This window comes from Entelurus aequoreus, linkage group LG21 (genome assembly GCF_033978785.1).
Source record: "Entelurus aequoreus isolate RoL-2023_Sb linkage group LG21, RoL_Eaeq_v1.1, whole genome shotgun sequence".
NCBI classification, from domain to species: Eukaryota; Metazoa; Chordata; class Actinopteri; order Syngnathiformes; family Syngnathidae; genus Entelurus; species Entelurus aequoreus.
In genome coordinates this window covers 27,474,412-27,491,921 of record NC_084751.1, presented here as the reverse complement: position 1 = coordinate 27,491,921, position 17,510 = coordinate 27,474,412, and the positions used below count along the sequence as shown (strand labels likewise).

The 17,510-nt window shown below is 39.5% G+C and overlaps 1 protein-coding gene across 1 annotated transcript in view; it reads left to right on the top strand.

Annotated features, from left to right (window-relative positions):
• ctif (CBP80/20-dependent translation initiation factor) overlaps positions 1-17,510 on the top strand; it is a 123,877-nt gene that overhangs the window by 87,081 nt on the left and 19,286 nt on the right. The window contains exons 10-11 of the mRNA XM_062031334.1: positions 790-1,083; positions 5,893-6,048. Of these exons, the coding sequence (XP_061887318.1) occupies positions 790-1,083; positions 5,893-6,048 (450 nt within the window). The remainder of the gene's footprint in view (positions 1-789; positions 1,084-5,892; positions 6,049-17,510) is intronic.

Below are 17,510 nucleotides of genomic sequence, written 5' to 3'. Positions count from 1 at the left end.
ATTTATCTTAAATCTGAGATCCTATTAAAAAAAATCTGCTTTTACAAGGATGATAATGTTTAGTTTTCATTGAGAAGCACCACATTTACGTATATGGACCTAATACCAGTAATTTTTTGGCCCAAAACATTAAAATGTCTTGATAGAAAGTGTAATAGTTTTATATTTTAGCAAGACAATGTCTACAAACATTGTTCCCTCGCCACTTTACGGTTCGCTTACTGCGGTCTCAGTGCATCGCAAATTTAAAAGTACCATTGAGTACATTAAGATTTGAATACCCATTTAAATTTTGTAAGAAAGGTTTTAGGAGCATAGGAAGGTTTTACAAGGCTGTGGGAAAGCTATAAGGCTTCTAAAGACTTTAAATGCATATGGCATTTATAAAAATCATAAAATGAATAGAATCTCTACTTCGCGGAAATTCATAAATCACAGGGGTGACGGGAAAGATAATCAAGCATGGCAAAAAAATCAACAAAAGAAAGTACTCCTCAGAAGCAAATAACAGTCGAGACAGATCCCTGACATAATAAATCTTATTGAAAAAATGTGTTTAATACGTTATGTTTATCTTCCCACATAAAACGTATACATAAAACAGATCAATAAGCTAATCTAACATAAATTCTATTGGTCATGGCTCAAGTCATTGATTGGTTTGTGTTGCTGCCATAAGACTGCTGCCTATCTGTGAAAGATGAGCTTCTTCCAATAATATATGCTATTGTCATTTTTTTTTAGTAAAGACTTTCATGTTGCCCACCACTACCATGTCTTCTCCCTAAGGAGGAGGCCCTCACAGAAGCATCCGGCTCACAGAGCATGGACCGCCTGGTCAAGCTACTCAACAGCATGAGGAGGAACAGCAGCGGCGTGGAGGAGCAGCTGGCCTCCTTCATGGAGGAGGCGCAGAACTCTGCACAGTCGGAGGAGACCTTGTCACAAGTGGTCAGCGCCATCTACAGCAAGGCCGTCTCGGACCGGAGCTTCGCCACCACTGCCGCGAAGCTTTGCGACAAGATGGCGCTGTTCATGGTGGAGGGGACCAAGTTTAGGTCGCTGCTTCTCAACATGTTCCAGGTAATCTTTATTTCTGCGATGGAGTGTTTGGTTTTTGGGTTTGACGCAACTTAACACAATTATTACCATTCTGACAGAAATATGAGAAGTTTTTTTTTCCTCCTAGAAAATAATCAGAAAAAGACAGGTAGGTCGGTCGTCTTATTTTTGGGGTGTAGAGATTTAGACAGACAGCAACAACCAACAGTTGCCGCCAAATGACTTGCACCAGAGCGAGTCAGAGCTTTTCTTCCGGTCAGTCACACACAACAGTGACCTGGCGAAATGCAGCCTCTACATAAAAACGTGTCTCAAAGTTTGGGCAAATTAGTAGACAACAGAGGCGTTTTTAATGCTAATTTCAGATCACAATCATGATCGTGAAGGAAAGTCAATAAACATTGCATACAATTATGTCATCTTTTTTAATACACTCTACCGATTATTTCACCAATACTGAAAACATATTAAAAAATATTTTTACTCTATTATTTTGACGTTAAAAACCTCTCAAAACCGGTCTTGAAAAATAGGGCCATCTTTTACTTTGTCAACACAGTAATTTATTAACCTTTTTATCACGGACTGTTATGGAACCTCAAATAAGAATAGGCAAAAAACATAACAATAAATCAATCGTATTGCTGTTAAATCTGATCCAATGTGAATGAAATAGGGTGTGTGTCAAGGGTGTCCAAACATAAAAAAAATATCAAGTGCGTGGGTGTGTTTGTGTTATGTTGGCCTTAGTTTACCTGGTCAAAACCAGAAGAGTGCAGAATGTTATTTTTGCCGCATAGTCAAAAGTTAACGGCCTCTAGGCAAACATACAGCAGCTTTAAATATTCCTGAACTAAAATACCTTTTTGATCTTAGGGAACAAAATGTCAATACCACAGTTGTTTACACATCGATTTTGCAAGTCAGACTTTAAATCTTTAACAGAAGTCCTGTTCTTCGTGTTTTGACTGCATCCTCTTTGATTTCAACAGCTTCTTCCTCACTTTACTTTCTTGGTGTAAGTCGATTTTTAGAACTGCCATCCCTCAGCCTTCCTTTATAACAGCTAACATCTCCGCTGTTGTAAAGCATCCTCTCAAGCATTCCCTGGTGGCTTCCCAGCCCTCATGAGCTCCGTTTGCTGATAGTCCCCCTCACCCTTCCATCCGACAGCCTCTCCTCACCCGTGATGCCAAGGGCCACTGCCTCAATACAAGACACCCAGGCCCCTTCTTCATGCCATCAGCGCTCCCCTACTGCTCTCTTCTTTCGGTCCGGCAATTCAGACAACTCACCCAAAGCGGGGAAGTGTCTCCAAGTGGTCAACCAGGACGAACACTGTCCATGCTGTCTTCACGTTACATTTAAAAGGTCCAAACCCTAACCTGCCAGCTGCCACGCCAAGTCACTTTCACTCACTTCTACTCTTTTTTTTTTTTCCCTCCTGCTCTCTGATGAGCTCCTTCCTTTGCCATGAAAGGCCATGATTTCCATTTGACTCAGTGTGTCATTTTGATTAATCAAAGCTTAAAGCATTTAAGGCAAAATGGTGTGTATTGTTTGGCTGCAACCAGGTGATGCGCTATAGAGTTGATCTTAACCAGTTTGCTACCTTTTGCTTGTGTTCCGTGATGTGAATTATTTCCGGAAGTGAAAAACAGTGGTGGTCAACCAAGCCAACCAAGATGGCTGCTGTGCAGCAAGAAGCGCACACACTCTCTTGAGTACACAAGGGGCCTAGATCTTCCTGCAAAAAGCAGATACAAGCAAAAAATATATAATTGTGCAATGGAATAGATCCCTATACTTTTTAAAACCAAGATTTGTTGATTGATCTGAAGGATTATCCGTCGGTGGAATTCCCAGACTTATTGAACTATCTGGTGCTCCAGACTTTATTCTACATGACAAAACAGACGAAAACTTGGAAAAGCATGTATGCCTACAACATCTTTGTGTGTGGCTGAGTTAAGGAAATTGGTATCAAGATATAACATGTGTCAATTTTGCTCAGATAAGAATGCATTTCATGATTTGACTTTGCGTCTACAGCCATGTTTGTTGCCTTGTTGTTGCACGCGTTGTTTACAAGTACGCATATTTTTCCCCGTCTTTATCAAAAAATAGATCTCAACATTGTGTTTGTGCTTAAAGCTTCATTGATGATTGATGCTTTTGGTAAAAGCTTAATTATTTTTAGGTTTCGCTCATTTTTTATTTCATTTTGTAGAGTGGCCGAGTTGGTGGTTTACCAAACACTCATAGCAAAAATGCATTTTAAAACTGTGAGCAAAATAGAATACAAATATCAAGATAATACTTGATTGGGAAATACTAAATGTTAAAAGTATATCAAACAAACTTAATGAAGGGATCATTGCAAACTCGTACGTTCTTCAACTCTATCTTCTCCCTTGGACTGGAGCGCATGCCACTTTTCCCCTTGTCTTTCGTAAAATCTTGCACTCTTCCGCCCTCCTCTTGATTATCTCTCAAAGAACTCTGAAGAACCGTTTATCCTATTCACGATTAGAACGGTTCCAACATCCTAAAACAAGGCGAGCATAGGGCATTTTTCTTCGAGAAAGGCTAAATGGCACCTCGTACCTCGGTTGGGGACATCTCTGCGCTGCTGACCCGTCTCCGCTCGGGACGGTTTCCTGCTGGCCCCACTATGGACTGGACTCTCGCTGATGTGTTGGATCCACTGTGGACTGGACTTTCACAATATTATGTCAGACCCACTCGACATCCATTGCTTTCGGTCTCCCCTAGAGGGGGGGGTTTACCCACATATGCGGTCCTCTCCAAGGTTTCTCATAGTCATTCACACCGACGTCCCACTGAGGTGAGTTTTTCCTTGCCCTTATGTGGGCTCTGTACCGAGGATGTCGTTGTGGCTTGTGCAGCCCTTTGAGACACTTGTGATTTAGGGCTGTATAAAGAAACATTGATTGATTGATTGATGATGGTACCTGTTGAGAACAGACACTGGCTTGTCCACCACGCATATTTAATGAGCCGGAAATGATGTCATGTAAATCCAAGCAATAGATGTTCATGACATCAGCTGAAATGGCTTAAGCCACACCCCTCACATTTAGAAAGCATTTTTATTACAGCATATCTTCCCAAGGGACAATGCTATAGAAATGTAATTTGGGATATATTTATGATTTGTCAGTCTGGAGCTTGTTTAGCAGTATTGAACATGACATGTCACACAGCCGTTATTGCCTGAATAGTTGCCAACTCAAGTAAGTAGCATCATGTTCTGGGGCTGCACAAGTGCTGCCGGCACTGCAAAACTGCGGTTCATTCAGGGAAACATTTCGGACATAATTTGGATGTTTTGAGAAGGTTTAATAAAATGGTTACTGAAATGTGAGGAATGTCCTCAGGGGTGCCGTATAGAGGGAAAAGTTAGGACAAGAAAAATGAAAAAAAAAAATAGGATTGTGGTAACAGCTGCCCAAATGAAGCTCAGGCAGTGTGATTTATTTATTTTTTACATGGGGCCCAGAATTCCTAACTGTAGCGCTGCTGGTTGGCTTTACTGTAGTCGTTCAGTATGGGAAATGTATTACAACATCAGGATTGCATTGAAAAATATGCATTATAATGGGAGTTAATGGGTTCAAAAAGGGCATCGGGTTGTGAGTGTAATAAAATAAAAACACAAGACTACACACCCAGCGATAATTTGTGTTTTTCCCATTCATAATGACACTGCAATTTGAGGGCATAATGCGATTTAAAAGTAGAACATGTGGCAGAATTTCAGCCTATTAACTTTTAGGCAGAACAAAAAAGAAAAAAAAGAAAATGCTTAAAAATGACCGTTTTGGGTATCAAAATGTCTCAAAGGGTGAATTAATTCGAAAGTATTTGAGGTTTTTGAAGCTCGCACCTCCATGTTCGAATATAGTGAATTTTTTATTTTCATTTATTTTAATTTTTTTACTTTGAGCTGAGGTATTCTATAGTTGCTCCCTCCTGCCTGCAAGAATAAAGTCGTAGTTCCTTGCCCTATAAACATGCTACTTCAATAAGAATCAGTACTTTATTTAATTGTATTTCCCTTCCCTCCTCACTCCTGGGGATCTCCCTTTTTTTGTACATGACATTTTCACGTTGCGCCTCAAAACGCTGTAAATGTTCATGATGCCCTTTGTTAATGATGTTGTTTCAAGACTCACTGTGTCTCAATATGGAGGCAATTATTGTGTGACCAATCGGCTCATAAGCAGCGAAGCACATCAATTGTTGGTTGCGATGTAATGTGTAATGTGACTTGCTGCCCTTAAGAGCTAGGCTATGGGGGAGGCAAGATGAGCATTTGACCTTTTCTTTTTTTCTACTCATCGTCTTTGTCTGCCACTTCGGCTTAACTTGAGACCGATATAACACTTTGCAGAACTTGTGCAGGTTGTTAGTTAAAAATGGTCAAAGTGGGCAACGAGGCTGCCTGTTAATAAAGTTTTATTTTGACTAAATTAGCAAAATCTGCACGCTCGCACTTCAGGCATTAATCCCTATTAACCTGACATTTTCGGTTCACCCATTTTCGATTTGCATGAGAAATTTATGAATTTTGTTAAATGTTCTTCAACTGCTTTTTAGCTTAAAGCACTCTGAAGGAACAAAGGTTAATGTGTGCGCCACTGACAAAAACTCCAATCAGAGATATTAACAGAGATTAGCGGCTCTGGCAAGAATGAGAGTTTATCTTTGCCACTGACAAATGTAACATTTTTAACATTCACCTACCAGAGATTAATCTGTATATTTTCTCTCTTTCTCTCCTCCATTTCCATCACATACCCACAGAGGGACTTCGCCCGCCGCGAAGAGATCCAGAAGTCGGACGTAGAGATGTGGTTGGGTTTCATCACTTTCCTGTGTGAGGTGTTTGGAACAATGATGAGCAGTTCCGGGCAGCCATTCCGGGTACTCGTCTGTCCCATCTATACCTGCCTACGAGAGGTATGTGTTGTTATTGTCGGAGTGAATTGAAAGGGTAGTTTCTTATTATGCGTATACGTTTTAAAAGAATAAAACTAGAGCTGTCAAATGATTATTTTTTTAATCAGATTAATCATCTTTTGGAATTTGGATTAATCATGATCGATCACAGGTAATTACTCGCTTAAAGGGGAACTGCACTTTTTCTGGAATTTTGCCTATCGTTCGCAATCATTATAAATGGGTTATTATAAAACAGATTTTTCTTTTGTAATGCATTCTAACTTGAAAATAAACGTAAATAAAAATCTGCTTACAGCAGAGCCAATGGGAGGTCCTCTATTCTGCCCATAAAACCCAATAAAAAACATTCAAAAGGCAACAACAATAATCCATTTACATTTCGTAACTTGAATGTTAACCAAGTATTAGTTACAATGTTATTATAAGCGCTAACGCAGACAAACTATTTGTAGAGAGGCTGTGATCACAAGCTTGTGTGTCAATGTTGATATGATCGACTGATCAGCTGCTTCCTTGTTTCCTTGCTCGTCAAACTTTATTGTCAATCATAAATCATGCCTCAGAGCACCTGTATAGTAGAAGGACGAGGACATATTCCGACAAGTTGGTGCACATTGACATCCAATTTTGAATGTCAATAACGACACGAAAAGACGCTTGGTTCCATCCCTTTTTTCTTCACGAGGATTACGAGACATTTTTCATGTAAACGGGAATACATTAACATCCGAGCAGTTGGCATCCTAATGACAGCAGACATTTTACAGTAAGTGATGTTTTTTTATGTTTGTTGGCTCTCATGATGAGTGAGCAGTAATCAGTGATGTTAAAAAATAAGGGGAACATCTTGATGCATTTTTTAAATGTAATTTAATTTAAATGTTAATATAAATGTGCTCGTTACTACATTACATATATACTTACATCATATATATATACGCTTAATGTTTTTTTTTAAGGGAGAGCGGCTTTCATAGGTTCCATTGTAAGCTGACTTGATCGCATTTATTTAATATTTGGAAAGCATTAAAAAAAAAATACATCTGTCATGTCTTTCATAATTATTGTGAACGATAGGCAAAATTCCACAGAAAGTGCAGTTCCCCTTTAAAGGTCTACTGAAATGATTATTTTTTATTTAAACGGGGATAGCAGATCCATTCTATGTGTCATACTTGATCATTTCGCGATATTGCCATATTTTTGCTGAAAGGATTTAGTAGAGAATGACGACGATAAAGATCGCAACTTTTGGTATCTGATAAAAAAAAAAGGCCTTTCCCCTACCGGAAGTAGCGTGACGTAGTCAGTTGAAAGGCTCCTCACATTTTCCTATTGTTTTCAATGCAGCTAGAGCGATTCAGACCGAGAAAGCGACGATTACCCCATTAATTTGAGCGAGGATGAAAGATTCGTGGATGAGGTACGTTAGAGTGAAGGACTAGAATGCAGTGCAAGACATATCTTTTTTCGCTCTGACCGTAACTTAGGTACAAGCTGGCTCATTGGATTCCACACTCTCTCCTTTTTCTGTTGTGGATCACGGATTTGTATTTTAAACCACCTCGGATACTATAAATAAATGATAAATGATAAATGGGTTATACTTGTATAGCGCTTTTCTACCTTCAAGGTACTCAAAGCGCTTTGACAGTATTTCCACATTCACCCATTCACACACACATTCACACACTGATGGCGGGAGCTGCCATGCAAGGCGCTAACCAGCAGCCATCAGAGGCAAAGGGTGAAGTGTCTTGCCCAAGGACACAACGGACGTGACTAGGAAGGTAGAAGGTGGGGATTGAACCCCAGTAACCAGCAACCCTCCGATTGCTGGCACAGCCACTCTACCAACTTCGCCACGCCGTCCCTATATCCCTATATCCTCTTGAAAATGAGAGTCGAGAACGCGCAATGGACATTCACAGTGACTTTTATCTCCACGACAATACATCGACGAAACACTTTAGCTACGGAGCTAACGTGATAGCATCGTGCTTAACTAAATATAGAAACAAAATAAATAAATCCCTGACTGGAAGGATAGACAGAAGATCAACAATACCATTAAACCATGGACATGTAACTACACGGTTAATGCTTTCCAGCCTGGCGAAGGTTAACAATGCTGTTGCTAATGACGCCATTGAAGCTAACTTAGCAACCGGACCTCACAGAGCTATGCTAAAAACATTAGCTGTCCACCTACGCCAGCCAGCCCTCATCTGCTCATCAACACCCGTGCTCACCTGCGTTCCAGCGATCGACGGTGCGACGAAGGACCTCAACCGATCACCAATGTGGTCGGCGAGATGGAGGAAGTTAAGGTGAGTTTGGCGGCTAGCGCGTCTGCTATCCATCTCTGTCCTCCTGGCTGTGTTGCTGTAGTCGCTAATACACTGATCCCACCTACAACTTTCTTCTTTGCAGTCTCCATTGTTCATTAAACAAATTGCAAAAGATTCACCAACACAAATGTCCAGAATACTGTGGAATTTTGAAATGAAAACAGAGCTTTTTGGTATTGTATTCAATGGGGTACCAATACTTCTATCAACCGTTTACGTCACGCGCATACGTCATCATATCTAGACGTTTTCAACCGGAAGTGTGGCGGGAAATTTAAAATTGCACTTTATAAGTTAACCCGGCCGTATTGGCATGTGTTGCAATGTTAAGATTTCATCATTGATATATAAACTATCAGACTGCGTGGTCGGTAGTAGTGGGTTTCAGTAGGCTTTTAAGAAAAGACTCTATTATTTGTACACAAATGCAATTTTATTGTCAGAATGTCATCCACGTATGTTTTTAAACGCTTTATTTGAATGCATGTCATTTATTTGCACAAAACTTGATACCAGTTGTATCTAAAGTTCTTTCAGGCTGTATTTTGGAGTAAAATTTGCCAGCAAGCACAACAGTTGGACCCTCCTCACTCATTTTTGTACTGACATATGCATCGATCTAATCACTGACCTTATAGCGGTTAAGCTAAAGCTTGTACGATCAAAATAAATGGCATGATTAATCTAAGTGTGTACATGAATAATGTGATATTTTTTTCTGATTAATCACATGAGTTAAGTCGTTTATTTTGACAGCTCTAATTAAAAATGTTAAAAAAGTACTTTGGTTTGTTTAGCTTAGTTTTTACGCTGGTGTTTTGGTCACAGACTAAAGGCTGAGCAGTGAAAAACATATTGGTTGACTTTAGGATTGTCCCAATCAATATTTTTGGCCTCAGATCCAGGCCAATACTTCAACAATATATTATAGAGCTGAGAATGTTTTACAGCAAGTAACTAAAATAAACCCAATAACCATTTTTATAAAGCTTATCTTATTAGATTTACTAGTAATATTGTAAATCAGATGATGTATTACATTTGTGGTATTGAATGCTACATTACATTTTTTCAATGAAATAAAGTGGCTAGTGCACACTAAGTAAACAAAAACTGCTATTGGCTCCCATTTAAATCATTTGTCCCCCTAAAGCCTTCCTATTTCCAGAAACTTACTACCTGACTTCGTAAACAGACATTACCCAAAAAATAATTTTGTAACCGTAAGAAATGGAAAAATATTATAATGCCGTTTTCATACTGATACTATTCTTGGTATCGATAGTATTGATATCTGGAATGATCACCCTTACTTTACATTAAAGCTTTAGCAATTCGCTTTTTATGTCGTCCTGCTCAGTGTGTGTGTAGCTTGCTTAGCCATTCCTTTTTCTCTAATCTTCCAGTGATAATGGTACGTGGAATAAATTTAGTTTATTTTCTGCCAAGTTGGTGAGGATTAAAATTAAAGTACCACTGATAGTCACACACACACTAGGTGTGGTGAAATTACTCTCTGCGTTTGACCCATCCCCTTGTTCCACCCCCTGGGAGGTGAGGGGAGCAGTGAGCAGCAGCGGTGGCCGCGCTCGGGAATCATTTTGGTGATTTAACCCCCAATTCCAACCCTTGATGCTGAGTTTCAAGCAGGGAGGTAATGGGTCCCATTTTTATAGTCTTTGGTATGACTCGGCCGGGGTTTGAACTCATCTCAGGGCAGACACACTAACCACTAGGCCACTGAGCAGGTGTATCTTCGTTGCAGTTTGGTCTCAAGTTACAGCCGGTGTTTTGGCAAAACACGCACCCTCCTGGAATTCATGCAACTCCTGCATGTGTGCAACAAGGAATCAGGAAATGTAATTGTGTCTCCCTGAGCGTGCATCTTTTTTGAAGAAATTTTTCATATGATTACAATGTTTAGCCATGTAAACACTGGGACACATTTGCAGTAAAGATCGGCAGCTCATCAAGAGAATATTGGCCCTCGATTCATTCCACGATCAGGGTCGTGACATTTTTAGTTAACATGTTCGTTATTTTCTTATTCTAATATTTTAGCTAGATTAGATTTCAGGAAAGCCTCAAAAATATTATTTTAAAGGGCAACATTGACTGTCATCGTCAATCGTAGATATTAGTCATACTTTCTGCCCTCAATTTAACACTGGTCCATGTCTTTTGGTGCGTGTGGCATTCACATTTGAGCTCGGATAAACCGAACAATACCAGAATTCACCTGCATCTTTCAGGCTGTCCCAGTCCCCTTATTTAGTGTGGATGATCGTGTTCATGTACAAGCGGAGCAAACACACCAAAGTTCCTTTTAAATGAACCGAGCAAGTGCGAGCACACCCATGCATTTCAACACCAAAATGTGCACCTCTTTGACTCTCCATCACCTCTTGAGGACCGAAATGGTACTGCGCTACAAAGCATGAGCTTGTTCACACTTAATCAGTCGCATTTCTGATTTTTTTTTTTCTAAAGTTTTCACGTTTTCTATAAGAGCAGAGCACTCAGCTGAGAGGTAAATTGCAACCACACAAGTTCAGTTTCCGTTTTTTGTGTGCAGACGCTGTCTCGACACGAGACACCGCCGCGGCTTTCGTTCGCGGTACAAGCCGTCTGAGAGTGTGCATTCCTTCCAGGAAAGTGCATGACCCAGGTTTCGTTCTCATCAGCAGGTCACACTGTCTGACACGTACTCTTCTTGGTATCCATGGAAACCATATAAGGTCGTCACCGCAGACCAACCGCTGTACAGAAGTGGTTAGTGACATATGGGGTATTGAAAGGAGGAAGCGGAGGAAAGGGGCAGGGAGGAGAATAGGTGAGAGGAAGCTGTGAAAGCCGCGGTCAAGTTGGCAGTTACTGCGCAGGAAGTTTGTCAACTGCGTGACAGGTAGACAACGAACCAAAATTCGTTTTAATGTGTAGCATGAATTGCAAGAAGCCAATCGCCACAGTACACAACCTGTGATGGAGCACATGTAGAGGTTGTCATGACGCTCTTTTTGGTGGCTCTTCAAGCATGGCAGACCGCGGGTGTGAACTTGTGGTATTATGATTTAAATGTATGCACAAGCAAAATCCCCTTCTTCTTTCAGCCTATTAATGCTTGAGGTTAGGATACACCTTTTTAAATGTGTATGTAACTTTATATGGGCATATTAGTGGCTGCATTTACCAGAAATTACTTACAGTTCAACAAAGATTGTATTATTAATATTGTAAACCCATTTCTAAGCATTGCCCTTAAAGGGGAACTGCATGTTTGTTTTTTTAATTTTGCCTATCATTCACAATCCTTATGTAAGACAAGTACGCATTAGTTTTTCTATTTTTTAATGCATTCTAACTAGTAAATAAATGCAATCAAAAGTCAGCTTACAATGGAGCCTAAGGGAACCGCTCTATTTTGCCCTTAAAAAAATCCAAACACGTACATTAAAGTTTTATATACATGCTGTAAGTATATATGTAATGTAGTAATAGGCACAATCATAATAACATTCAATATTTACATATTTTGATCATTTTAAGCATACAGCGGCGTATTAATTTTACGATCGCTATTTTTTTCAACAACGTCACTGATTACTGCTCAATGAAGACTTTATGAGGGTCAACAAACATAATAAAACATCACTTACTGTACGATGTCTCCTGTCTCTGGGATTTTGATTACTAGGATGTTGATATATTCCCCTTTAGATGAAGAATGACTCATAATCCTCACAAAGGAAAGGGGGTTGGAACCAAGCATCTTTTCGCGTGTTTCTCGCTATCTCCAATTGGATGTCAAACTGTACCAACTTGTTTGGATTACATACTCATCCTTCTACTATCAAGGTGAGAGACATTATTTATGATCTAGAATAAACTTCCACAAACTTTGACGCGAGAAAGCAGCTCACCAACTGTTGATGTCAACATAACCATATGCCGTCATGTTTGAAAGTGGTTCAAAATCTGTGTTTTGAGGTGACATCAAAGGCAGTCATGCAGTTGTAGCTTTCAGAATAAACTCCAACAGCTGGGTTGGGTGTCTCTAATAGCAGTATGTGTATTTTCTTAGTTACAACATGTAGTTTTCCATTCCATGTGACTATGCATTAACTTATAGGCAGAACTAGCAGACATACTAATTAGATGGAGTATTTACTGTGAGCTTTGCATTCAAGCACACGGTCCTTTCCTATAGTTGTTGCAGCTCCTGAGGGAAATATCAGCTTGTTGGCCACTTAAATGCTCCACTATGGCTACCAGCCAGGTCACAAAACACACAACCATTTAGTGCATGCAGCTCTGCGTGAACTTTTGTGAAGCTTTTTCATTAGCATCAACACCTGTGGAAGGTGCTACTGGGAGCAATGTGAATGAATAACAGTGGGTATAAATTCATTTTCCTGTACAAATTGCATGCATGCTAGGAAACAACATATCTCCGAAGTAAGTGACATCTTTAAAACTTGGACAAGGACCATAAAAAGTAGCAAGTAGTAGTTCTTTGTTAGGGCATGGCATTAGTGTCAATGCATGACTTTAAACTGTTTTTGCACTATCAAGTTATATGAAGTTCCAAAACAAGCAGCTGAGGCCTAATAATTTATTTGGTGTGCCTGCTCATGTTTTAATCCAGTACTTAAGTTGAATAATACTTTAATATGTTCTCTGCCAAAGCGCAAATACTGTACATATTTCCTGAGAGCATAAAAGAAAAACACATGTTTGGCTCTGAATTATTCATCACCATATTCCAGCTAAGACATTGTACAGAAAAAAAACGTAATTTTGCATAAATAGCTTTGATTAATTGATGTCTAGCTGAAGTTAATGTAGGCGAGATGAAAAAAAAAAGGACAACAATACAGGATAGAATTTTCACGAACACAGAAGAAGCATATCCTGTTGCAGGAAACGTGTATCTGCAGATAGGCTCATCTTTTATTGAAGCCAGTGCTGTACATTTTTGGCCCGTGAAGCTCCTGGTGTGTCCAAGCAGACCACAGAAAGCACACATGCACATGGCTTAGGGGCTAAGTTACTTTTTAGCAATCAAAATGTTGTTGATTTGAATCCTAGGCCGTTATTATCCTTAAGGATTGGTACTGAATCCAGTTCTTTTTTTTGGCACCGACCTAATCTCTCCGGTCCTACCGGTCACTGATCCCCATTAAATCCAACGGCGCCATCTTACGGTACCTGGGTTGTGCGTGACGTTGTGCCTTTTGCCGGTTTTCTGCACTTCGGCACTTATAAGGGCAACTGCACTTTTTTTTTAAATGTTGCCTATTGTTCACAATTATCATGAGATACAAAAAGACAAAAGGGTTTTGTTTTTTTTGCTTTCTAACATGTAAAAATCGTCTCGTTCTAGGTAGCTAGCAATGCAGCTAATTGGAGCAATCTTTTCTACCTCTAAATCACTTTTAAAAAATGCATTTTAAAACCGTCACCAATACTTAATTGATGTTCCGTAACCTGTATAATCACCAAACTGCAAGAGCGAACAATGAGGAACTATTTTTCTACCACACACCGGCGTGCTTCAGTATTAGCCCTAAAAGCTAACTACGGCAAGAAATAGGCTAGCTTCCATGTAAGCACAAAACACGTTTGAGTTTGTAATGCGCAACACAATGCGATAAGACACCAATCTGTACTGACTGAAAAACATGAACAATCATATCACAGTATCTGTAAAGTATTAGCCCGCATTTCATATTTTGTTTGTACACAGCCAGCCAGACAGTATATGCTGTCTGTCATGATACACGTATATAAAGTGGGAAAATACCTGGTATTGGTATGGACAAGAAAAACCATCCAGCAAATACGCGACAAAGAAGTAAAACTAAAGTGAATATTGGAGTTTCTTTTGAGCAGTGAAGAGATCTTCAAGTACCCATCCATCCATCCATTTTCTACCGCTTGTCCCTTTCGGAACCAAAGTTATGGTGGTTGTACAAGCTGTAGAAAATGGATGGTTGGATGGATGTTAGAGATGTCCCGATCTCGATCATGGGGCCGATATTTGCCTTTTTCCACTGGTGAGCAATCGGCTGATGAGACGCCGAGGCCAACCGATCTTCACCGCAGCTGTGTCCCAGGGCAATATATCAATTTTGTCGATATATTTGAGGGTTTTTTTGCGGACAATTTAAAAATTAAAAAATCTATTTTTTTCTCCTCTTGCTCTGCCATACTTTTTGGCCCTCAGGATAAATGCTTTAAAATGTAATATCGGAAATTATCGGTCTCTGTTTCAAAATTATCGGTATCGTCATAATAATTATGACTTTTTAAAACGCCGCTGTGTACACGAACGTAGGGAGAAGTACAGAGCGCCAATAAACCTTAAAAGCACTGCCTTTGCGTGCCGGCCCAGTCACACAATATCTATGGCTTTTCACACACACAAGTGGATGCGAGGGATACTTGGTCAACAGCCATACAGGTCACACTGAGGGTGACCGTATAAACAACTTTAACACTGTTACAAATATGCGCCACACTGTGAACCCACACCAAACAAGAATGACAAACACATTTCGGGAGAATATCCGCACCGTAACACAACATAAACACAACAGAACAAATACCCAGAATCCCTTGCAGCACTAACTCTTGTGGGACGCTACAATATACACCTCCAACCCCCCACCCCCCACCCCCACCCCAACCCTGCCCACCTCAACCTCCTCATGCTCTCTCAGGGAAAGCCTGTCCCAAATTACAAGCTGCTGTTTTGAGGCATGTTAAAAAAAATAATGCACTTTGTGACTTCAATAATAAATATGGCAGTGCCATGTTGGCATTTTTTTCCATAACTTGAGTTGATTTATTTTGGAAAACCTTGTTACATTATTTAATGCATCCAGCGGGGCATCACAACAAAATAAGGCATAATAATGTATTGATTCCACGACTGTATATATCGGTATCGATTGACATCGGAATCGGTAATTAAGAGTTGGACAATATCGGAATATCAGATATCGGCAAAAAAGCCATTATCGGACATCTCTACTCAGGATCTTCCTTCCGTAGCTTTCGCAGTCCCCTTGCGTCCTTAGCGGCTCACATAGATAAACATGGCTAATGCTAGCGCTAACGAGAGCGAGACATTTGTTTCAAAGGAAAGAAAATTGTTGTCAGTACTTTGGTGTTGCGGCAACAAGCGTGGAACAATTGACTGCACACTGCAAAGTTTGTTTCAAAAAGGCCAACCAACCAACTTAAACCAAAGCCTCTAGCCGAGTGCGGGAACTACAACTCTTTACGAGGTGAACAAGACGCTACAAGAAACTACAGGCTAAAAATCACCTTACTACGGTGGAATCATTTACACCAGGTATATATAATGATGCCATGTATGATGAGAAAGAAGCACAATGTGTAGAGCGATCATGAAAGCAGTCGCTTTTGAACATGAACACACTTACAATATATACATCACACATAATTTTATATCCTTTCTTTTTACATCATGGCCGAAAAAGGAGTAGGAAGAAGCAAAGATGTGTGAAAGAAAAAGGCTGCGTTTACTTTATCCATTTACTGAAACAAACCATAGTCCTCTCAATGTTTTACTTGATTACTTATTTGGATACAATGTGTAATACTACATTTTTATTTACAGAACTATGCTATTCAAGACAGAAGGTTGCACTTTATTGATGTCAATGTTGGAGATTGTTTATTTGCATGCAATGTGCAAAGCTACATTTTTGTTAACAGAATTCTATTCAAGCAGAAGTATTGCTTCCCAAGGGAAGCTCTTAATTTGTTTATTTGAAATTATACACATTTATATCTGGTCTAAAAACAACATTATTTCAATCAGATTTTTGCTTGGAGTAAGATGCAGTGTATGCAGTGTCATTTCAAACTATTAGTTTTTGATTAAATAAAACAAAAAATGGTTTTGAATTATCTCTGTCATTTGTATTCAATGGTTCCTTTTAAAAAGTAGAGGAAAAAATTGTAAATCAAATTTTTGGTGAAAAAATCTGGGATTTTATCTTTAGGCCATATCGCCCAGGCCTCGCTTCAAACATGAGACATGTAGTCTATCCACAGTGCAAAGCCTCTTCTAATATACTAGTCCTCACTACCTTGGCGTAAAATAAACTATGTTTCTTCCAAGTAGTTTTATCACTGGAGTACGAGAGGAAAAGGAATGGCTGAACATGCAACACACACACACACCAAGCAGGACTACACAAGAAACTAACCGCTAAAATTTCAATGTAAATTAGGGATGGTCCATCCAGATGTTGATGCTATCGGTATCTAGTATAGTATCAGTATATGAGTGATGATAATGCATTTCAATCGATATTTTCTTTTTCTTGTTTTTATTAGAAAATTATGTTTTGGTCATTGTTATTGTGTACAACCTCAAGCAGTAAGTCTCTGATTGAAATGGGAGCCAATAGTAGTTTCAGTTTGTGTTTATAGTGCACTAGCCATTTTTTAAAACATATGTTGCATTCAATACCACAAATGTAATACATAATCTGATAGAAAACGATAGATAAATGCTTGCTGCTTTTTTGAGCGTGAGCGCCCTCTGGGCAGCCACCTAACCATGACATGCAGCGCCGTTAATCCAACTTTTGTATAGAGGGCACAAAAACAAATATTTGATGAAAGAGGCAGATCCTGTTGCTTGAAATCCTGTTGCTATGCAACTATTGGAAACCCATTTGAAGTTGAAGTAGGCATGGTTCTAACTTCCAGCGCTCCCTGTGTGAGTGTGTGTCATTAGTATAACGATGAAACATGTTTGCTGCTCAGTTGGAAGTTGTACAGTGTATTTCAACCCAGGTTTTTCTCCTCTTTCATAACAAATCAGTGGGATGTCAATTTTTATTTTTGTCAGTTAAACACGCCTGTATTTGATCCGTGAAGCACTGATTTAAAGCCCTCAGCAGAAAACCTTGCCTGAATATAGATGTTTTTTCCGTCACGTCACAGCTGTCCTACTTTTTGTCACTTTTCATGTTTTTGATCAAATGTCTTTTGAAATCAGAGTGGGAAGAAAAAACAGCAAACAGTTAAAGGGAATCACAGAGATTCCCATGGTTTCCCTAAGTT